The 24,047-nt window shown below is 40.2% G+C and overlaps 1 protein-coding gene across 5 annotated transcripts; it reads right to left on the bottom strand.

Moving 5' to 3' along the window:
• Positions 1-744: 744 nt before the first annotated feature.
• On the bottom strand, positions 745-24,006 carry TFG (trafficking from ER to golgi regulator). 5 transcript variants are annotated; one of them, XM_051781011.1, is made up of 9 exons: positions 23,858-24,006; positions 21,105-21,183; positions 19,251-19,459; positions 12,186-12,269; positions 11,140-11,286; positions 9,479-9,646; positions 7,775-7,915; positions 3,924-4,013; positions 745-1,521 (listed from the first exon to the last, which is right to left on the bottom strand). In XM_051781011.1, the coding sequence occupies exons 3-9, from the start codon at positions 19,432-19,434 to the stop codon at positions 1,163-1,165; spliced, it is 1,173 nt and encodes a 390-aa protein (XP_051636971.1). In that variant the 5' UTR covers positions 19,435-19,459; positions 21,105-21,183; positions 23,858-24,006; the 3' UTR covers positions 745-1,162. The 5 variants fall into 5 exon arrangements, with proteins under 5 accessions (XP_051636971.1, XP_051636969.1, XP_051636968.1 ...); XM_051781009.1 differs by lacking the exon at positions 21,105-21,183 and having other exon boundaries at positions 745-1,518; positions 23,858-24,001; XM_051781008.1 differs by lacking the exon at positions 21,105-21,183 and having other exon boundaries at positions 23,858-24,000.
• Between the last annotated feature and the right edge of the window lie 41 nt (positions 24,007-24,047).

The raw sequence follows: 24,047 nt of genomic DNA, 5'->3' as shown, positions 1-24,047 counted from the left end.
TTAAACAGTGTGACAAACAGATGATATGTGTTAGATCCAAGAAGAAAAAGTAGATATAGCCACAGCTTACTGGGTAGCATGGCTGATGTGGGCACAGCACTATTTAAGGATGCTAATTTGTCTTTAGGAGAGTTCAAGCAGCTTGTCAAGCTCATTTTTTATTCCCCACTTAGTTTTACATATTCCTAGAATCTGCAAGATGGAAAATATTAACTGGAGAATGATTTGCCCTCTGCTGTAATATGGTCTATTGAATTTGTTACAGCCCTTGATCTGCTTTTTCTTGGCTCAAAATTGAGTCACTAGGATTGCACTTCCAAATTCTTCTGGGTGGCAAAGAATCTGTGGAAAGTAGTTTCTTTTAAAGAGTTCTTTTTTAAAGATACACATTTGGCTTGAATGTTCAAGTAATAAACTAATTCTCCCCCAGCCCTTGTTAAAGTGAAATTGATAAGAGGCTGTAAGATTTTATGGATTGGTTCCTATTCACTTGGTAAACGGGTTACTTGGCAATTAACAACAGCAGGCAGGACAAACCCACCTACTGCTGTGAAACCTCTGTGACTGCCATTTCTACTCACAGCAGTTCTCCATTTACACACGTAGAAATCTGCCCCTCCTCCTACACACCCGAGCACCGCTGATCTTTACTGCCCAATCTGTACATGCAGCATGCACAATGGACTTCATACAGGTTTCTTGTCCAGTATTAACTAAGTTCTAAAATGAAGATCAGCCACTTGATAGATTCAGGGTTTTTATTAGTTCTTCCATGTGAGCATTACAATTTATAATACATCATATCTAGTTTTACCTCCAGAATGAACCTAATTTAGTACATCATGGTATTAGTAAAAACAAGCCCAGTAAGTGGGCTAAACTTCCAACTAGCATCTTCATATCCTTCAGACAAGGCAAGCTAGAATGTCAATCACTTTACAGACATTTAAGTAGTGTTTCCCAAAAACCACCCGGCCCCAAATTAAACTAGGAAGCGGATACAATTTAAAGCAGGAAAGATTTGGTCATTTCCCTTCCCCCAGCAGATTTTAATTAACAGCTATAGTTTCACCTCATTACAGTTTTGGAATCTCAATTAAAAATCCTGGAGTCTGTTGGGATGGAATCGCACGTGTCACTTGCCCGCTGCAGGGGCACCTCCTTACCGGTAGCCGGGTCCGGGCTGGGTGTAGCCCTGGGGGCCGAAGGGCGGACGGGTGCGGGCGTAGGGGTTGGGCCCGCTGGGCGGGGGGGTCATGGTGCTGCCGGGCGGGGGGGTGAAGCCGGGCCGCGGCTGGAAGGTGCCCGGCGCCGCCTGGGAGCCGCTGTAGGCGGCGGGCTGGGAGGCCTGCGTGGTGTAGGGCTGTGCGGGGTAGCTGCCCGCGGGGTACTGCGGCGGCTGCTGTGCAGGCAGCTGCTGCGGCTGCCCCGGGAAGGCGGCGGCCGGGGCCGGGGCCGCCTGGCTGTAGGCCGGGAACTGCTGAGCTTGCTGTGACGGGGGCTGCTGCTGGTTGTAGCCTGCTGGAAAGGCAGAGAGCGAGGTGAGGTGAGAGGCAGCAAAGAACCGTGGGTGCCTGCAGAAAAGCTTTTGTTTTTTTTTTAATATTTACAGCGATGAATGCAAAACAATGCAGTAAGCGGAGAAAACGCAAACCAAGAGTGAACTACAAGTTTTCCTGCCTTTCACACGTAAGCACATGGCCTGGGTTTTGGTGCACTACCGTGGCAGCACAGCACACTGACAACAGTTAGGATAAAATAGTGACTGACACGGAATAACCAAAAAAAAAAAAAAAAAAAAAAGACACATAGTCTTTCACTTCATATCACACGAAAAATAAAGTCTTCACTGGCAGGTAATACAACCTTTTCCCAAACAAAACCTCCAAATTACTGCCATGAAAATACTCTCGCTGTTTAATATAAGTCATACCTCTGGTTAAATTATAGGTGTTTTCAGTTCTTTAGCATTAAATATGAAAAGACTGTGCAGAACAGAACACTTTAGTACAAAACTCCAATATAAACATGTCACAAACTTGATTTTTGTGTATAAAACCAGCTTCCAAAAGGAATTTCTCTTCTTGAAAACTTTAAAATGGCACAAAGTCCTTTTATGAAGAAATAGCTACTTTTATCCATCATGAAACACACCTGCAGCTACTTGCAATGAAACCTCTCCAGTGACTGGAATCCTGTCAGCATTAAACACCAGACACACAAATTATTAAAAGTGCACAGCCCTAAACAGAAAGAGTAAGGGTAAGAATGCACTGGAGTAAACTCACCTTGAAACTGGGATCAAAATTTACTCATGAGAGAGACAAACCTCTGAAGGGTCCATTTTTACTACCATGTATAAATAGCCACACTGTTGCCTAGTAGATCTACAAGAGTGGGAAGAGATCGTGCTCTTGGGAGACATGAGTTCAAAAAGAGACAATACTCACAGGAACAAAAACAAAACAAAAAAATCCTATGACTCAACATTTTCAAAGGCTGCTGTCACCTCAAAAAAAAGACTGTTTCTGACAGATTAGGTTGATTGTGAAAGAACTTATGAGAAACAGAGGCACCCCAATCAGTTTTTGGTGGAGTTTCATTCTTGATGATGTTGGTTAGAATGTAGAACTCACATTGCACTACAGCTTTCACAGGAACATCTCCAGTAAAATAATGGATTAGATGATTAGAAAGCAGATTAGAACTCCTTTTTTTCCCCACTCAGTTTTTAAGCCTAAAAAATCAGATAGACTCTTCTACTTCCAACAGGCTTGTTACTTCTTCTGAAATTAGACTTCAGCGAGTCTGTCACTGTCTAATTATAAATGTGTGGGTGAGAAATCTGCAGAGAACAAGATACCATTTAGAGACCAAAACCAACCAGCACACAGTGCACAGGAACAAGGGCTGAGGCAACAACCTTTAGTTCAAGTGTTCTGAAGTTCTAATCCAAGCTAAACATCTTTGTAAACTCTGCAAATATTCTCATCTATATAAAAACTGATGCGCTCCCACTGTATATCTTGTGTACCATGACAAGGTCACACTGGCTCTGAGTCACTTAATGGGAGTCTTTTGTTTAATTTAAGGAAGATTTTTAAAACAAGAAATGATAAATGCTTTGTATCATTTTCTAGAAGTATTAAGCAACGTGCAATTTGTTATGCAACCTGCTCTTACGTGTTCATCCCTGTACTTTATCTGGATTGTGATTCCTACTATGCTTTATTAGATGCCAGCTGCTTCTAAAGCAAGTAACTGAAAGTTCTGAAGTCCAGTTTATTTTGAGTATACAGCTGTTCAAATATCATTGCACAAAAACCACACTAAAAGTCTACTGGCATCTTTACCTGAGGTATCAGCAAAATCAACAACCAAAAAAAAAATCTACCACTTCAAAGTTTCTCTGAAACTTACAGTATTTATAACAGCCAGGGATTTTACTAAATGACAACTACAGTGTTCACACCACTAAATTTTGTACATGGAGATCATTCTAGATGAAGAAAGAGAGGCCATCTTTAGATACCTCCAGTATCTAAGGAAGCTGAACTGGGGTGTTTTAGTCACTTGCTACAATCCCATGACTGTGGAAGTTAATCCTGAAGGCTGCTCATCCTTCAGGTGATTCCTTTTGCCTGCCCTTCTAATAAGGCATTCTGCTGATTGATAATGAAGTTTGCTTTTGGTCACAATCAAGTAGGACTGAGATACCAGAACTCTGACTATGCTTCAACAACACAGACACCTACAGTGTTCTCTTACTGGTCACTTTTGAATTGTGCTACTTTCCATAAGGAACACAGGCACCTGGGCAGCTCAGTACCCTGACCTGCCCCACAGGGTCAGGAACCAAAACTCACAGGCTCAGGACTTCAGGGGGTTCTGCAGCCAAACTGCTGTTCGAGAGAGCTGCTTACCTGGGTACTGCACGCCGTACTGCTGCTGGGGCTGAGCCTGCGGCTGCTGGGCAGGGTAACCAGGCTGTTGGTACTGCTGATACATCTGACCTAGGGATTAAAAACGTATTTAATTGAAGCCCAGTACCCTACCTGTATTATAAACACACAGCCAACAATATCCTGACAGTTCAAACTCACAGAAACAGACCCTCTCACAACACGTAAAAACCTTTTTTAGGAAACCTCAACACAGTGAAGTCTGAGTATGTGTTCTACCTGATTTCCAACTGAAACCAAAGTACAGATTTCAGTTTCTGAACCATGCCGTTCTGAAGGCTAAATGATGTTTGTCTATCTCCCACAGATTTGGTATCTGAGGCTTACTAGTTCACATTTCCAGAGGATGCCAGAAGCTGTGCACCTTAGTGCTACTCTAGTGGGTAACAGACCAGGAATCTTTAAACATCTTCATAAGTGCTCCAGAACTTACACTGTAAATTTAAGTACTTCAAAAGTTAAACATGTCCTCAGATTGTCTGTTTATATTAGGTTTTTAAGGCCATTTCTGCAACAAAGTACTGTAAGCAGAGTGGTACATTATTTATGCTGACCACATTTTCCAGATAAGTCAGCCACCTCTCAGCATCGCCAAGTTTTCTGAAGAGACCCAGGGGTATACACCCGAAGGAAAAATAAAACCATACATTCTTAAGCTTGGGTAGTCCAAGGCAATGCTTATTTTTCCTAAATTCACTGTTTTCAATTTCTTGGCCAGAAGAGGCAGAATATTTGTTTAGACAACCTATGGGCTCCGCTTAAGCTTTATGCTTCTGCTGTTTTTCAATTTAGTAACAGGCACAGTCAACGAACAAAACCAATTAACTGCCAAAACTAAAGCTTAGCTGAACTGGAGCAGACATGGAAACTTTACTATTATAAAGTGTTACTGTACTATTATTCATTCTGCAAAGATCAACAAACTGTATAAATAGACCACAACCTCTATCTTCTGAGCTGCACCAAGACAAAAGCAAGTCTGCTTCAAGTCCTCAGAGACCCCTGTGCACACTGCTTTAAAGTAACTCCTTATTTCTTCTTTTATCTGCATTTTTTGGAGCTGAAAGGAATGGTATTTTAACTTCATACTAAGGTGTTCAGAATACTTTATATTGGTGCAGTCACTCAAAATATTACTTGGTATGCAAATCTTGTGAGACAATGAGGGTGTTAAACAAAAGATCTGTTTCTCAAACTCAGTTGTTATGGGCAAGTTCTGGGAGAACAACCAGCAGGCTGCCTGTCTCAGGATAATTACCTACAGGCTAACACAGAGACCACACTGGCACCTACTGGAAAGCCCAGGTAAAGGGATATGAAAGAAACAGCATGGAGGTTTACCAAGCTTTCTCAGAAGACTCGCTGTCTTTGCCAGGATTGAAGCATTAGTGAGGAACAGAGAGGTGTTCCAGTGCCATTCAAGAAAACTTTCTTAATTTACAGCCATGACTGCAGCCAGGGATCCTATGGGTCCTCAAATACACAGAGTTTTCCCCCTCACTGGATTTTTACTCTGAAAACTAGATGAGCCACAGCATCGGTGTCTGGTTTTGTACTTAGCAGTGCTATTGCAGTCAAGGATCTGCCAGCATTTACCATTGTTCCTGTGCACTGAAAAAGACATTTTAGCCTGACACAGAAAAAAGACCATTTATGTATATTCACACAACAGTCTTTTCTCTAGAAGATCATGAAGTGCTTATGTGAATGAGATTTTATAAGTATTTTCAGCAAAGACTAAAAAAGTGTCCACATCTGTACATAATTGGTTCTCATGTGTTTTCAGAGACTGAATATAGTGGTAGAAAAGCACTGGCAAGCTACAAGAGACAGCGCTGCACTGAAACATTTTTTTGTACTGATCGAATTCAAACTAGTGAATGCTTAAAATGTAGCAAGGGAGGCAAGCCCTTCAGTAGTATCAGCACACAGAAGTGAGGTAACTTGGTATTCACAAATAACAACCCAATAACCAATCATAATCATCACAGCATCATTTATTGGCAAAGAATGCCATTAAAAACAATCCCTGATATATGACTGACAGAATGATTGACACATGGCTGGCATCACCAGTTTACTTATATCTTCAAAATACTGGGAAGGTGTGGGGGGGAAGCACAGCTTGGGGTGTTTGGTTTTTTTTAAGCAGTGAACTAATAATTTAAAACGAGTTTCAAAACTAGTTTCTAACAATAACCTGCTCAGCATCAGCAGTGCCATTTATGTGAGCCAATCCTGCTGAAAACATTACCATCAAAACTTATCCAAAGTTCTGGCTGGACAACAGTCCTGTGTGGACAGCACAAGCCCCTGGATTACCACTGGTATTTTCTCGTACACAGAGTGAAGAAAATATGATCAATACTTAAAATATTAAACTACATAAGCTACAGACCAAAACCTTTATAATTAGTACTGTTGCACTTTTATGTGAAAAAAAAAAAGGACTTGGGCCAAGGTGTAACACAGTTCAGTGTTTAAAAAAAGAAGAAAAGCACTATACTTTTCCCTAATCCAAGTTTAGAAAAATCACTACATCTACTCTAATGCATGAGCCTAGATAATTTCTATCCCAAGAGGAGTTTTATGGAAATAAGTTCTTTTCTCCTTTCCTGGTGTTTGCAGCCATGCAGGATTCCAATCTAGTGTTGCTAGTGCTTTTAAGTGTTTCACTTCTTTGTAAGTTCCACACATAAATGCCAAACAGCTATATCCTTAAGCTACAAAGATGTCTCTCGCTATGTTAAAACACTTGACTAATTCCTAGGGAAATAAGCAAAAATAAAAAAAATAAAAAGCTGGAGGCAGCAAAAGAAGTGTTCAATAAGCTCCACTGCAACCAACAGTATTCATGCCTGCTTAAATATTATATGTAACTACCAGTTGCTCAAATGTTCTGCTCAATCAAAATATTACTTTTGCCCTTCAGGCAAGACAATCCAAGTGATGTGGATACTGTGAGTACCCTCTCACACGTCTCAGCATTATGTCAGTACAGAAGGCAGCAGAAGGCTGGAACTTGTGCCTACACTAGCACAGAAACAACTTTATATTATTCTTTATTTGGGGGAAGAAATATCAAAGCAAGTTATTCCATGGACAGTTAAATCCAGAACTGTGTAGGTCTGAAGGCTCAGTGCTCTTACAAAATAGTAATGAAAAAATGATGCCCAAATGTAGCAAACCTCTGAATAGTTTAATTTTGAGAAGTCAAATAACACGTAAAAGGGCATAGTGCAAACTAACCTGATACCAGAGTTAAGACCTTGGGCTTTAAAGGAGAGCCAGCTGAAGCTCTCAAGAGTTACACAGGAACTACCATGCATAAAAGATAGCTACAAGGTTTTACCTGACTAGCACCAAGCAGTACATAAAAAAGAAGCAATAAAATAATAGCTGCATTCTGTTAGGTAGAAATGATGAGGAAACAACATTTTTAATTCATAGCAGACAAGACAACAAACAGTTGAGTGAAAGCTCGACACAGCAACACACAGTGTATGATACAAACGAACATCATGAGACAGCTTTAAAGCACTGAGTATATACATCTGTCTTACAGTAAAGTGAGCACAGATTCAAGTAGAGAACAGTACCATAAAAATTCTGGTCATTTACACCACCCGCCCTTTCAAGTGGAGCCACTGCTCCATCTGCTGTTTCTTCATGGAACAGCATGTAAGAACAGGAGTTCTGCCTGCCAGCACACATAGATTTGTAATTTGGTATCGACTTTGGGTCTACTAACTGAAAGTCAGAATCAGACACCATCATTCACATCTTAAACAGCAGGAACACAGGCTGCCTACCTTCCACCTGCCCTGCCTGTGGCTGCGTGCCGGGGTACGGGGGCTGCTGTGCCTGCACGCCAGGAGGGTGGGCTGCAGAAGAGGAGGAAGCGATGCTGTCCGGCGTTCCCGATCGCTCTTCTGCAGGGGCACTGGGTGGTCCTAGAGGAGCAAGAACAAGATACAGCGTGTGCAATTAACAGAGAGTTTGAATAAGAAAGTCTAATACAAGGCCACTTGCAATGTTTTCAACATTTTTTCCAGTTATCCATAGATTTATGTCCAAGTGTCATACCTAAGCTAAAATTAAATACATATTTTCACATCTAAAATTTCCTTTGAAAATATTTGTGGGAGAAATTTTTCCCCTGTCTCTAGGTCACTCAGATTTCATCCTTCCGAGGAAACTGACCCATTTGTGAGATAAAACCCTTCATGACAACATATTTTTTCTACAGCTTCAAGTATTAACCTTGCACACATACACTGAAGACTTGCTATGTTTGGACAGAACATGCACTTATGAACCTGTTCTTTCTCATCTGGAGCAAAGGTGAAAAGCTGCATGAAACTATTCAAATGTATTAGTGTTTTACTGTGAACCACATGGGCTGGGCAACAAAGTGTTTTACCAACAGTCCTATGTCATGTGAACAGAAAACCTTCAAAGAAGGTGCTAATCACACTTGCAGACAGGATATGGCAGGCTTCAATCTAAAAGCAATTGTCTGCTTTGCTAATTCAGAAAATATTCCAGCTGGCACCCAAAGACAGCATGGAAACAGGGAATTCAGATTTTCTCTGTGTTAGTGAGAAGTTCTGAAACATGCATGTGAACAAGTATAATATACTACAATTAAATGTAAAATATTTCATTAGAAATAGGGGAGCTTAAACCTGGATCTTTCCAGCTCTTAACTATATGAATGCTGTGAGAACCTACTTTCAAATACATGCTTAAAGTTAAGCACAAGTATTAGAATTGCTGCCAATTCCCTCACAATTTTAAGAATGCTATATTTACACAATATAAATATGCATCCAACAAGCCCTTAATTGTGTTTTCATGTTACCCTAGTTAGTGGGGAAATTAATCAAATCTGCCTACTTCAGGATTTGCCTTTATATACACAACTGTAGAATTATAGCTTTAGAAATGGGATTCTTATATCATGCTTAAATGGTCCTCTGTGGAATTCTTTGTACATTCAAAGCATGGTCAAGTCAGTTCACTCTATCAGAAGAATTATGGAGACACAAATAGTGAACTATCACTGATCAAAGCACTAACTGACATGGACAAAACCACTCCTTCAAAAATTAGATCAAATTTTCTGCTAGTTGTACTTCATATTCTATTGCTTACTTGTTCAGATAGCCTACTGAAAGTTTTTAAGTACCATCAAACTTTTATCTGGTCTGTGAAATAACCATGCTGTGACAATACTCAAAATGTGCCATGGAGGAAGAGACCACTCAAAAAAATCTTAAGCCGTTTTCTACTCCAAGCTAAAACACAATGCTAAAAACATTTCAACATTTTGAATACAAAAGTTAGAAAACACAGGTACAACACCTTAACACAGCAAACTGCAGAATTCTGAAAAGAAATAGTGAACACAGCTTAATATGTCCAAAGTACAAATGCTCTGTTACAAACCAAAATTTGAGTCCTTGATTATGAACAGGGGTAGGTTTTCTCTTCATAAGCCGTATCATCCTTACCTGACACCTGATCGTCCGTCAGGCCAAACGCTGACATGACGTTCTTGCTGATCTCATCCTGGTTCTTCAGCGGGTCGAAGGCAGACATGCTCGCTGCTATAACTTGAGTGGATGGCTTCACATTAGCATCAGCAGCAGCAGCCTTTTCTTCCCTACCATCTACAGCATCTACAAAACAGAATGCCCAGTTATTAGCTCTAAAGAACTGAAACACCACGCTACATATATACTGCACTGCAGCAACTGTAAGATTGTATATTTGGGGGGTGGTTAAATGTTGTAACTGTTGAAATGCTCAGGTTAGGGTAACAGTGATGAACCACTGATGTATCTGAACGGTGATGAATCACAAAGCATAGGTTTCATTGCACAGTTACTTAAAGATACACTAATACTGTGGACTATCAGTATCATATATCACTTGGTCTGAAACTCAAAGGCACAAGGCTCCTGCTTCGAACAAATTGTTCTGATACAACTTGCCTACAAAGAATTCAATTAAGAAAATGTGCAGGATAGGTTTCAGTTTATTACAGTGGTTTTTATCAACTGCAGTTTCTGCTTTGTGCTCTACCTTTCTCCATTAATTCTCCCTGATGGGTGAAGTTCATATCATACATGTATCTGAATCACTCAGAAACGCCATACCTAACAGAGCGCTGCATTTTCTCTTAAAAACCAACAAATGCAGATAGGATACAGACTGGTTAGTTTTGTTTACACTGTAAGATCACCACACTAACCTCCTTCCAAATAGTTTATAACCAGAATCCATGGTATTTCACCGAAATTAGTAATTGCATATAATGAAGGAACAGGGCTGGACTTTTTTTAAACAACAAAACCAGTAAAATTTCAAAGCGTAAAATACAAAAGCAGTATTTCCTAAAAGGAAGGTTGATGTTCTTGGTTCACTTCTTTACTCAGAGCACTGCACTCCATGACTTTGTGTCATTATTTTCTGTGTCCAACTTACCCAAAACCTGTAGTTAAGCACACAGAAGTATAATGTTTACAGTTGAACAGCCCTAAGCTAGGAGATCAATACCTCAAAACTGAGGTTAAGAATTTCTTTCCTATTTTGCCCTCCCCCAATTATCCTTTCCCACTCCTACCTGCACCCTTCGTGCTGCTTACCCTGAGACAGCTCTGATGCTGGTCTGAGCTCAAAATGTGTGGATTCAATTTCCTAACCTGGCAAGAAAAGTGGATATAATTTTTGCTGAATTCACTTTCTACTGTTTTAGCAAATCAAACTTGCTTAGCAACAAAAGATAAGCACCAGAGCTAGCCCAAAGTAAGCAGTGGGACTACTCAACTGGGAGCAAAAACTTTTCAGCAACAACAAACTATTAATTCAGCTAAAAGACTGCTTGAGACATTGTTGTGGTTTACATGTGTTAGTTAACAGCATTTTCAAAAATTGCAACAAAACCTTGGACCCTGAAGTTTTATTCCTAAGTTAGTTTAGTGCTTTAGTCCAGATAACTCGAATGAAAATTCCGCCTATGAAATAACTGAAGCATTAAAAATTAAGTTCTGAGCCATGAAGCAACAATTAAGAATTATCTCAACTGGTATTCAAGCCTCCATTTTTCACTTTGTTAAACAGCACACAACTCCACAAATCAAACCAAACAATTCTTTGCCAGGCTTCCTACCACTTTCAGGCAGACTAGTGGAAAGCCCTGGTTCCGCGGGCGGTTCTAAACAGTCCAGTAAACGATTGACTTTATTGCGAAGTTCTATCAGCTCTCGGCGCAGGTATTTCACCTGATTAGACTCTAGAGGTCTTGGTTGTCCATTCACTGCAAAACAGTAATTAGATGAACTTAAGACTGCAAGTAACATTTTGACATTCAGTTGAAAACTAAAAAAAAAAAAAATGGAATAACTTCCAACTTCTACTTGCTTGTAGCATCATCATCCTTTGTGGAGTTTAAAGTGACAAAGTTTAATCAACACAGACTGAACCCATTCTAGAGCTTACTGTTCCATTAATATAATCTCAGTTCAGCAAAATCTACAGTACCAGAGCAAAGTCCACAGTAAGCTTCTATGTTGTTTACTCATTTTCATGAAAATAATACAGTGTTTGTGGAAAGCTGTCCCTTTAGAACTATTGCAGCATACACAACACTGGTGCAATTCACAAATAAGGTCAGTGTTCAAGTTAAAGGTGGTTGCTATTCCTTGGAACTATGTGCTAAGTTACCTATAGTAGCTTGAAAATAAAGAACTATTTTATACAAAGGCCAAAGGATAAATGTTAAAATCTATTCAACTTTAAGCAATTAATGTGAGTTTTTAGCAGTGTCCTAGTAACACTGTGAGACAATGACCATCTTCAAATTCTTGTGCATCTGTGAAGAAAACTCCACAAATGCTAGAGAGTAGAAGGTAACATGGAAAATAACACTAAAAAAAAAACACTGAGCACATGTATATGTATGTATGCCAAATACTTTCAGCAATCTTATAAAAAGAAATAGTTTCAGTTTCCAAAAATTCAGACATCTCATGAAAAACATCAAGAGAAAATAGATATAATGTATTAATTCAGTGTTTTTAACTTATTGATTGCATTTGTTTCACCTCCTGAGGTGATGAACTGGAAGTTTTTTGTACCTTTCAGTGAAGCTCACTGCTTGAATTTTAATAAACATTACTGTAGAATAAAAAGAAAAATACAATCTTCTGTACTTACCAAACAATGTCAGCTTAAGTATCCTACTGCATTGAATTGCAAAGGAAAGATCTGAGCTATCAAAAATTGTTATAAGATCTCCATCTGAAAAGAACATAAGAAAAAATAAAAAAGTTATATCAAAATAAAAAAAGTTAAATTAAAATCAAAGCCTATGACTACTGAACGTCACACTAGGACACAAGTGTTCCTTCATTACTCAAAAATAACTTTCCCTATCTGACTGTGAAGTCACTAGGAAAAAAGTTTATTGTTTTACTGCAAGAATCACTGTGCAGGGAAATCATGCACAGAAGTAGCTCCAAAAGGCATTCTGACACTATCCCTTTGCAAGTTCTACATAGTTCATGCTTTCATGTTTACATACAGGATGAAACACCAGAGCTGAGTTCACAAAGTCCAGAAAGAATGATGCTGCCAGTCAGAAGTTATATGCCTACTCCAAGTGGCTCCAAAACTGTGCTGTTCATGAACAGATAGGAGACTCAGATAGATGGTACAAGCTGATCCCAACCCAATTTTTAAAAAACAAGACACACAAAGGGAAAATTTCAAGTGACACTTCCTCAGGTTGCATTCAGAACACTGAGGTGAAAGATTGTTTTTCAACAAGAGAATGATAATAAAGTTCCTATGCAAAGTGAATAATAAAGATACCTATCAGCTTTAACACACAAATAGCAATGAAGATGTCAGAGCAGTCAGAAGAAAACTTTTCTCTCCAACAGGAATTTGACACAATTCTTACACATTAATTTCTTGCATGTCAGATTTCAGAGGAACTCCCACCCCAGTGCATCCTAATGAATTTGCACATTGCCATCAGTCACAGGAACTATATTAGAACTGTATGGCATCATTTATTCTTAAGATACACAGGGCTCTGCACAAAACACCCAACACCCTTAATCCTATTAATACAGAAAAGAGATACCAAGTTCCCACTAAGTCTGGTCTCTCACAATTTTTAATCTGAGTCAAGACAACTCACAACATCTTTGCTTACTCAACAAAATCACAAATAAGACTATTCTCTTTGGCAGGACAGATTTTCTACTATTCTAACACATTTAACAAATTAATAGCTTAAATGAGCCCAAACTAAGCAGTGCAAAGGAAAGAGTGGGAGTGCATTATCAGGAAAATGTGTACTAGCAGAAGGAATAGCAGGATCACTTCCGCCCAGAACGGTTTGATGACGGGAACTGAGTGAAGTTCATCTTGTGCAGCTTCACCCTGAAAAGCAACAGCCTTATAGAAACAACACAGAGATTGGAACAAAGCTGAATCCAGGCTACCAGTGGTCCTCTCCAAAACAGTTACGAGGAGGCTCCATGGACAGACACAGAAATATGCTCTTCATTACAGATTACTGCCTAAAAACCCTGAGTGTGCACAAACTCCTTACACGGTGGTGACAAAGGGCAAACTGAACACAAGTTATGGTTGAAGTTTTCAAATAAATTAATGCTTCAGTACAAATAGTCATAAAACACATGATAGCATGTAGAAAACATCTCAGAATTTGAAGTATTACATATTCTAATTTTTTCATACCCGACTACAAGTAACACCTCTCCAATGGAAGGTTTGCTCGAGTATAGTACTATTAATAGCACCTAACAATGCCTGTCACTCTTCAAAGAAGTTGCTTTCTAACAAAATAAAATTACCAATACTAATATACTGATGGCATATAAAATAATTTTCAAGTTTTCCTGAAAGAAATATTGCTGTCTCCAAAGGTTTTTTTTATATCCTATGTCCTGTTTGTGCTTTCACAATCTCAAAAGACATCAGTCGATAGCAATATCAGTCATGGATTCTCTGAATAGACACTGGAAAGCCTCCAGAAATGAAGGTTCCAAAACCCCACTAGGCAACCTGCTCCAGTGACACACTGCCCTCCTGGCCAAAACTCACACTCAACCTCTTTAACTGCAGTTTATGGTTGCTGCCATCTGGTGTATGAAAACAGTTCAGATTCAATGGTCTTTGCAACTCCCACTCAGCTGGAGGCTGCTGTTAGCTCTGCCCTCAGTCTCCTCTTCAGCAGTGAACAAGCCCAGCTCCCTCCCATGCTCCCTGCAGGCCACCTGCACAAAGTCCCTCACTGTCCTCACCACACCCTGCCAGACCCTCTCCAGCTTTTCCAAGTCTTTCTTTCCTGGCAGCAAAACAGAGCACAGACCTCCTGGTGCAGCCTCACCAGTGTCAGGAAGGGGAGGATCACAGTGTCCCCATTTGCCACTGTGATCCATAATAAGAGAGACAATCAGACCCCAACCTTTCATAAACAGATTTTTTTCTTTGGCATTAAGGGAGGGTGAGATGTACATTCCCTCCAACTCAAACACTTCCTCCAGCTTTTCAGTGATACCAAAATCCACTGGTGTCTTAACACAAAGCCCTTCTATTCCTTATTCTGCTGGTAACACACTAAACGATAATTACTTCTCTTGGCAACCCATAACATTGGCAGACCATCCTATGATGCTTGTCTGTCATACCAGTCAATACTCAGATTCACTGCCTGAACAAAGATGCATGTTCTAAACAGTCTATCTGCAGAGTGAAATGAAAATGTACAACATAGTTTACGTGGATTCATGTCACCCAAAAGAACTGGGATCATTCCATCTTATTCTCCCTCACCTACTTTAACCTTTGTGTCAAAGGCATTAATAATGATAATTAAATTTTCTGTTTTAAATTGTTAACAGGAAAAAAAGGCTGAGAAGCACAAGTACAGAATCTTGTTAGATGCATAAAGTCAGTTCTGTGATTCCTATTGACAGTCACTGACAGTTATAATCCAAGTAAAGCATATGCTAGGATTCTATGGCTTCACATATACCTTATGAAAAGTCTGACAATTCAAGTATATTAGATTTAGCAAATAGACTTTTCATCTTAAGGAATGTCAATGAAGCTTAATTCCTGTTCCCATAACATAAATAGGATTACACAATGTTTATTTTCTATTGGAAAGTAAAACAGACTTTTTTCTCTAGCCATGTTATTTTAAGAACTTATCTTTCTTGTTTTTATAAGGGACATAGCTTTCCCTCTCTACAATTTCCCATCTATGCTAAATATTCCCTGCTATGCCAATTATAATTTTTTTAAATCATTCATATAAACTAGTGACTCCTGTAACTAACCATTGGACTGCAAAGTATTTTAGCATTATCCTGCATCACCATGATGAATTCCAATTTTTATTACATTAGAAATTAGAAGAAATTAGAAATGTTTAAGACATTAGAAATCTGCCTCAATCCTTGGTCTTGCCAGATATCTTTCCTTATCTACTATGCTTTGTCATCTACTGGCTTTATCTACCCCTATATTTATTTATTTATCCCATTTTTCAAAAAAAATCTGTATCAAATATAGTTTTCTTTCATTTTGGTAAATTTACCAAAGGCACATATTACTGACTAAGCACACCACCTTGAATAAATCCAGGAGTTAATAAGCCATTATTGGCCCTGACACAAAGACATCAACTTCTACTATAAAGTAATGAAGAACAAGAGCAAAAAGGCCAACCCACATTACAGAGTCCAGTTTTAAATTCAAGTATAACTTCAAAAAAACCAGTAAGGTTTCTATTATCGGCTCTATTGGGGCTTTTTTAGCATATGTAACTCAATAACATGGTGTGCTTAAGATGCAATTTTACTCCTTGATTCATACAAATTCACTGCTGGCAGTCCTCATCAGTTTGTTTGGGGTTGGGGTTTTTCTGCTGACATTGGGTTTTACTACATCTTCAAGAACTTTAAGTAGGACATGAAAACTGTTTCACATCTCACAGAGCAATTTCCTGCTCAGGAGTTTAAAGGACACCCAGTCTGAACATAAATCTTGACTTCACAAGGCAGTATTCAAACTGAAACTTCTTTTTTCTGGTAATAAATTAAAGCATCACATAACCTAAATATAACTTAGGAATATGCAATCTGAATAACTCAGTCCACAAATCCAGAGACAGAAGGAAGGACTGGGCTTTAAAGATTCCTAACTTCTTCAATTACATAAAAGTACATATATGTATTATATATATATATATATATATATATACATACATAGATAGGTTTGGAAAAAACCCAAAATGTATTAGATTCAAGGATCATGACAATCTGATGAAGATATTAAGCTACTGCACTTTGTAGAAATTTTAAGCAGCAAATCCCTTATCCAGGCCTGGTGATCACTAGCTTCACGGGCTACAGCAACAAGAAACAAAGCCAGGAGGGATAGACAAAGCATTCTCCTGCATGCTCAGAGTGTGCACATCAACACTGAGAAGACACAGATGGAGGTTGTAGAAGTAGTGGAAATCCTGAAGATATCTCCTCATAACAGTGTTATGAAGGTATCTCCTCATAACTAGTGTTTCTCCAGGTCTGGAGGGATACACCATAAAACAGAAATAGCTAAAATGTATATATTCCAATCCATCTAATGACTGAAAGAGATTTAAAGAAGAATCATAGCTTCATTGAAACGAAGTCAAGAATACCACCATTTTTATATGACAAGCAAACTGAAGCCTTGATCATTTGCAACTTCCTCTTACATTAGCAACATTTACATGTTTTTAGTAGTGATAATTAGCTAGGATAACATACACTGAAGTTTCACATCACAGAGGAGTAGTAGTACATTCTGTGTGGTGGGTTGACCCTTGCTGGATGCCAGGTACCCACCAAAGCCACTCTATCACTTCCCTCTGCAACTGGACAGGGAAGAGAAAATATAATGAAAGGACAAAATACGAGATAAAGACAGGGAGAGATCACAAATCTATTACCATCAGAGGTAAAAGAGACTCAACTTGGGGAAATAAATTTAATTTATTACCAGTCAAAATCAGAGCAGGATAGTGAGAAGTAAAACACCCTTTCCCCAACCCTCCCTCCTTCCTGGGCTCTACCTCTTCCCCCACCAGCAGCACAGGGAGACAGGGAATGAAGGCTACGGTTTCTGCCTCTGCTCAGGGAGAAGAGTCCTTCCCCTGCTCCAGTGTGGGATCTCTCCCACGGGAGACAGTCCTCCGTGAACTTCTCGAGTGTGAGTCCATCCTGTGGGCAACAGCTCTTCACGAACTGCTCCAGCATGAGTTGCTTTTCCACAGGGAGCAGTCCTTCAAGAACAGCCTGCTCCAACATGGGTTCCCCACAGGGTCTCAAGTCCTACCAGGAAAACTTGCTCTAGCATGGGCTCCTTTCTCCACAGGTCCGCAGTTCCCTGCCAGGAGCCTGCTCCATCATAAGCTTCCCACAGATTCACAGCTTCCTTTCCGACATCCACCTGCTCCAGCGTGGGGCTCCTCCGTGGGCTACAGATGGGTCTCTGCACTCCTGTGGACCCCTATGTGCTGCAGGGCCACAGCTGCTCCGCCACGGTCTGCACAACAGGCTGCAGGAGAATCTCTGCTCTGGTGCCTGGAGCACCTCCTGCCCCTCCTTCTGCACTGACCTTGGTGTCTGCAGAGTTGTTCCTCTCACATATTCTCACTCCACTCTTCTCTGGTTCCAATTACATTTGCACCATAACATTTTTTTCCTTCTTAAATATGTTATCACAGAGGCATTACTATCATTCCTGATTGGCTCAGCCTTGGCCAATGGCATGTCCCTCCTGGAGCCAGCTTCCAACAGAAGCTACCTCTGTAGCCCTCCCATTACCAAAATCTGGCCATGCAAACCCAATACAATTCTGAGACAAAGAAAGCTAGAATTAAAAGCAGAAGGTCTCTAGGCTGTAAGAGACAACCAAAGAATGAAACCATAATTACTGTCTCCATCATACACCATTACCTTATTCAAAATAAGACAGACATAGCAGCATACACAAAAAACCCTAGAGGACTATACTTAAAGAACAAGTAAGAATGCAAAAAAAAGGGACTAGTAGCTTTAACTTAATGAAAAAGCATCCATCAATCTCTTTTCACCTTTCTCACTCGAGAAAAAAAAAAAAACCAATTATATGATAATAAGAAAAACTAAACCATCGCAAATCCACTGAGCTCCCTCCCACTAGAGATTAAGACACAAAATATTAGCCCTTCGCTGCTTATCAGTTTTGATAAGCAGCTTCTCAAAAGCTTCATGAACTTGAAAAACTGTCTCAGGGTCATTCAAAGTGAAATTTTACTGCCTAGACATATAAACAAAAGTTATTTGACGTTCTAGGTACCACACACAACTAGTTTCCTAGTGCCATCAAGGAAAACGAACCTGAATGCTTCAGTAACACAGCACTTTTGGCTATGCAACAGCATAATTATCAGCCTTGATCTAAGAGACTTTGGATTTTATCACTTCATTCTGAGTTTCATTTTATGAACACTATCCCTCTGTCCCAAATTAAGTAACTTACCCATGCCCCACTATGACATTCAAAGAGGAAAAACCCTCCAAGCACAACTGTCTCTCTATTCACCTCAAATAGGGCCCTTTTCATTCTGTGGAAACCTTCTTTCTTAAGGCTGTGCTTGATCAATACTAATGAACAATATTTTCCTTGAAACAACCAATGTCCAACAGATTCAAATGGTCAGAGGAAAGATTACTTTTAATACGCATTTCAGGTTAAATTAAAACTTTTTTCTAATCTTTACTGATGGAGAAAAACATAATCAAGAATTATTACCAAATAGATCAAGTTTTTAAAGCCTTGTAAGAGCTTGCATTACGTCATACATGTTTATTCTTCAATCACCTTCAAACCCACTCAAAAAAATTGGTTAAATGAGTGAACAGAAGAGAAAACCTGCAATAGCATCAACTCTCTGCAACAGCAAAAGATGAACTTTCAGAGACAAAATAGAAGGAAACATTTCAGAAAAAAAATAGAGGGAATGCTGTTAAGGTAGCATAACAAGGGATACAGTTTCTATTGCCTGATTAAAAAGATTTCACAAGAAATCCTTTTCCTTTGCCCATGATACTGGACAATTCTGAACGGTGAATTTCAAAGCTTCTGTCCATAGAGAAATCATATCAGAGCAACTGTAATTAAACCTCAACAGCAGTAATTAAACCTTACCTTCATCTTTATATTTTATTGTGACTTCATCATTGCTCAGAAGTTTTCCTCTAAAAACTCTTTGCATCATTAGCACCAATTCATCATAGGTGATATCTTCATTGTGAATAGGGATTCTCCTAATATCTTCCCCAAGCTGAGCTTTGATGATCAGCTTCCCGCTTAAGTCCAGCTGCCCATTCATGGTGGATTCTTTATTGCCTGCTGACCTGTTAGCAACAAAACATTAAAAACATTTCAGAAAACTAAACTGTTATTTAGATCTATCTGATGACAGTTCTGAAGCTTTACATTATCACTTTACTTGATTATTTTTACATGCCCTGTAATTATGGTAATGGACAAAGGGCTTTTTTTTTTCTTCATTAAAGAAAAGACTGCTAGAAAAAGTAACTTATTTCAAAAAGTAACTTATTTCAAAGATTATAGGTTGTAAGTTGGCTTTCCTAAGGGGATCAAGCTGAATTGTGTATTATTTCTTGAACAAATAAATGAAGAGCTAAACATTTGGTTTATGATATGGATGATCAGAACTCACTGAGGGTTTCTTGTCAGAAAGGAAGATACACAATTTTTCATTTTTAAAGATTTTGACTGAGATATTTTAACCAAGATTTTAGACTTTTAAAAGCTGCTCAACAGACCACACATTAACTACTCATTGGGCTGACTCCTGGTCAGAACACTTGGTTACTCTCAGTGTTTTAAGAGGTAGACAATTGCTCTAACCTAAACGAAGTGAAACAAAGGCATCTTGTGTCCCAGCAGCACACTGCATATACTTCAGAGTTACACCTTTAGCACTTTATACGAGACAATTTAAAAATCATCACTTTATATGAGGCATCTCTCATTTAAAAACCAGAAGCTACAGTGAAGTTATGAGAAGAGGAACGGGGAAAAAAAAAAAAAAAAGAGATCCAGGTAGTTACTCAAATGTCCCCTTCTGGACAGTGCCAAAACAATAGATCTGGAATGAGGAGCAATTAAAGAAGCAGTTATCTTAACATCTGAAGTGCAATTACTGAAGATGTTAAAAAGTAAGCAGCCCTATACATCAAAATTACGATTTCTAAAGCTACATATAGGCAAACCTACTGTTTATTCTCTTGTGCAAAAAGATTTCTTCTTAGAGATATCCAGGTATTTCTCTCTTACTTTTAAGGATGTTATAACACAGTGTCTTATGAGAAAAATTAATTTTGCTTTGGTCAGTCTATTTTTACAGTACTGCATTGAACATTAATTCTCTCCTACCAGAGAAACAAGACACTCAGCTAAAGCCTTTAATACATAACTCCTTGATGCACATATATATATATATATATATATATATTTATATATATATAACTCTACTATTTCAATGGCAATGTTTTGACAGTATCTCTAGATTGCAATTAAATTTCTGGGGGTTCTGGTAATTAACTTAACATAAAGCAAAGATTTCATGCAAATCCCTTTGTTTAGTCCCAAAAGATACAAGCAATTACTGAACAAAACTCACTCTCCTCATCACACTTAACAGGAGGTAGGTGGATACAGTCTAATTGCAGAGAAGGGGGACATGCAATTAGCACAGCTACGTTGCTGCTGAGGCACTATGATGAAAAAGTGAAGTTTATAATACTGTTAATGCTCACCAATACATTATTCATGTTTTGCAGCATGGGAGTCTTGACTGCAGGCACATCAACCCAGTCTAATTAACTTTAAATGAGTTTTAAAAGTACAGAGTTTTGCACAAGTTGGTTGGTTGCTGGGATTTTTTTTTTAATTTAAGTATTAAAAAATAAAACAGTATTGATCCACAGGTTTCCTTTCACCTCCTTCCCAAAACCAGACATCTATCATTACCTTGCGTGTCTTACTGATGCTGGATTATTGGACAGTTAGGATAAGCCGCCATGCACTACCAGTGCCAGAAAACAGTAAGCTGCATCAGAAAAAAAACACATTTATAGTCACACTTTCTTAGAATTATACAACTCAAATCAATTTTTCACTTTAGAACATCTTAAAAAATATACCAAACAAAAAAAGAATCCTTGTTTTATCCATAATGATAAACCATAATCAGATCTACACTTCCGCGTATTGTAGAATTTGAAGTTCAGCTTAAACAAATCTTGAACAAGAGTTTTAATTTCACAATAGAAGTAAATTTTTTCTAGATTTTGTTAACTGCACATAGAAATTCCTAACAGTAATGTGTTCCTTTCCAGAACACCCCTCTTCCCCAACAGTCTCCTTCCATGTGCATGGTATCCATCTTAAAGACACAGGTTAAGTTAAAGAAAATAAACTTTGACTGATTAAACAATACAAAAACTGAGAAGCCCATCTTTCAGCTTAAGGCTGAGGCCTCTGTGGTGTTCAGCAGTGTGTCTGCAAAGACAGACCAGATAGCACTACAATAGACTACCAAGAGGGAAGGAGGAGTAATGCCACTTTCCCACAGGAAGAGCCACCAAACTGGGCAAGAAGGAAACGCATCAGAAATGTACAACCACTTAAAAATACCATCTGCCCTCATTTCTGCTTAAGACTGTGCTTTTTGTGCTGGAAAGCCTACATCATATTTATGCAGCCCACCTGATTATTACACAAGTGCCTAAAGCCCAGAGCTCCAAGACAGTGATTTAGTACACACAGACCAGTCCTGCAGAACATTACTGGCTCCTCCCTCCCACCTCATGGGCGTACCCTACCCAGCACTCCTCTCTCTTGCCCACACAGCCAATTTCAAGCATCCATAATCTGATTTTTAGATGATTCACTGCTAACCAGAGAGAAAAAGTAGGTTCCCCTCATCCACATAAAACTGGGCTTTCCAGCTCTCCTCTTTCAGCTCAACTGGAAGCAAACTGGAGCAGAGAGGCACAAGACATTCAGGATGGAGGCAGAGAGCAAGTAAATCCCAGAGAACATGCACAGCCCCTCTCTGGTTCTCAAAGGTTGGCAGCTGCTCACGTCACTCAGGGTATGAAATGCTCACCTTTGAAAAGGGTTGTACCTGCTCCTGACAGGGAGGGGATAAGACTGTTGTGACATGCTTATGTCACATGTGGACAGGAAGAGGCTACTTTTCTGATGCCTCCCTCATGTTTTATGAAATGAATAATACATGAAGACAGTGCCCCTCTCACCCCAGACTTGCTACAGCTCCAGGTAAATTTACTGTAATGGACAAATATGGGATACAGACAATGCATCTATGAGTGGTTTAACTTAAGAGTTCATTTAGCTATCACCTTGTTGTTTAAACATCAGAGCTGGGCTCTGGTTTTGCCTCTTCAGCATTATAGTGTAAGCTACTTAGAAACTGTCAACAGTAAGAACTGAACCTCATCTGTAATTCCTGAAGATACACGTTTTGGTGGACACACCTGAGCTCCTGTGGCCTTTCAACAGATTGAACACATCTTTGTGCAGGTAAATGAGCCGCACGTGCTTTATTTACCAGCCCCACTCACAGAAATCTGCTATCAGCAACTATGAAAAGGTGGCAGGAAAGCATTTAACTGCGCTTTTTTTTGTCCAGCTGTTCTCCATTCTGCTTGAAGGTGTCCAGGTTTTAAGAGACTGATTTTAAACACCTCAGCTGCTTGCAGTTGTTGCAGAAAACTATGTGAAATGTTCAAATTACTGAATTACACAGCACTCAAGCTTTCTCTCCTCACTGTGACACAGCTAAATGGATGACTCCATTGAGAGAGTTTTTCAGTGAAGACATCCAGAATGCACACTAATGAGCTTTTTAAGAGAATCAATCAGTGTCTACTTTCCTCAGGGGGAAAAAAAAATAATTAACAAAACATTTTGTCTTCACGTTAAAGATTCAGGATTGCTTTCCATAAGAATCACACTGACATCTTTCTAACCTTCCTGGTGTACCAGAGTAGAGTTTTTCTCCCCTCCTGGCTCACTTTCTATTCACATCATGCACGAATCCAGACGGTGCATGTGGACAAGGGCTGTCCAATCTAAGCCAGTCCCTCCAGGATCCCCTCTAAAACTAGCATGTCATAACCATGTTGTATTTCACTACCCTTTTAGCACAGCAGTAAAGAAAAACAACCTTGCCTAAGAAAGGGAAGGACAGGTATTCCTGCTTTGCTTGAAAAAACAGGGGCAAGGAACAGAAGGAAGGGCAAGCAGTACTGCCTCCCAAACCCCAACCGAGAGAGCCACGAGAGCTTTCCCGAGGCAGCGCGGGGGGGTGAGGCGGGGGAGCAGAAAGGAGAAGAGCTCTTTTCGGGTTTCCCCAGTTCCCAGAAGGGGAGCAGAAATCACAGCCAATCCCTGCCGGGCAGCGAGGAACCGGCGGCTCCTCTGGCCCCCAAAGCGAAGCGGCCGACCCAGGGAGCAGCCCCTGCGGACGGAGGGATCCCGGACTCCGCGGGCCGCGGAGGCCGCGGGGCGGCTCCTGCCGCCCTCAGCCGTGGCCGGGGGCGCGCGAGGGGTCTCCCGGCCCCTCCGCCAGGGGCCGCGTCGCCCCCGGCCCCGGGGAACGATGGCGGGGGGGCGGGCTCACCCCCAGCCCGCGACCGCCCCTCCCTCCATCCGTCCCGCCGCCTCCACACACAGGGGCAGCCTCGCTCTCTTACTGTGGCCTCTCCGCGGTGCTGCCGCTGGAACGCCCCGCGCAGCCCCGTCCGAGCCCAGGCCCGGCCGCGGCCGCCGCCGCCCGTACGTGGCAGGGCAGAGAGAAGGGGTCGGAGCCACGGCCGGGCCTGCGCGAGCCGCGCGCCTGCGCGCTCCGCCGCGCGGGGCTCCGCCCACCTCGGGCCAACATGG

The sequence above is a fragment of the Manacus candei genome, unplaced genomic scaffold, assembly GCF_025592945.1.
Source record: "Manacus candei isolate 608988 ecotype Guabito, Panama unplaced genomic scaffold, ASM2559294v1 h1tg000014l, whole genome shotgun sequence".
In the NCBI taxonomy this organism is placed as follows: domain Eukaryota; kingdom Metazoa; phylum Chordata; class Aves; order Passeriformes; family Pipridae; genus Manacus; species Manacus candei.
The sequence above is the reverse complement of the archived record's forward strand: the minus strand, read 5'-3'. Positions and strand labels throughout refer to the sequence as shown.

Bases quoted from the DNA above. Each gene is read 5' to 3' on its own strand.
- TFG (XM_051781011.1), bottom strand. From the start codon at position 19,434: ATGAATGGGCAGCTGGACTTAAGCGGGAAGCTGATCATCAAAGCTCAG. The intron at 11,287-12,185 runs GTAAGTACAGAA...ACTGTTTTGCAG, and splicing joins ACTTAAGCTGACATTGTTTG to TGAATGGACAACCAAGACCT. The intron at 9,647-11,139 runs GTAGGAAGCCTG...TCTGTTTTGTAG, and splicing joins CACTAGTCTGCCTGAAAGTG to ATGCTGTAGATGGTAGGGAA.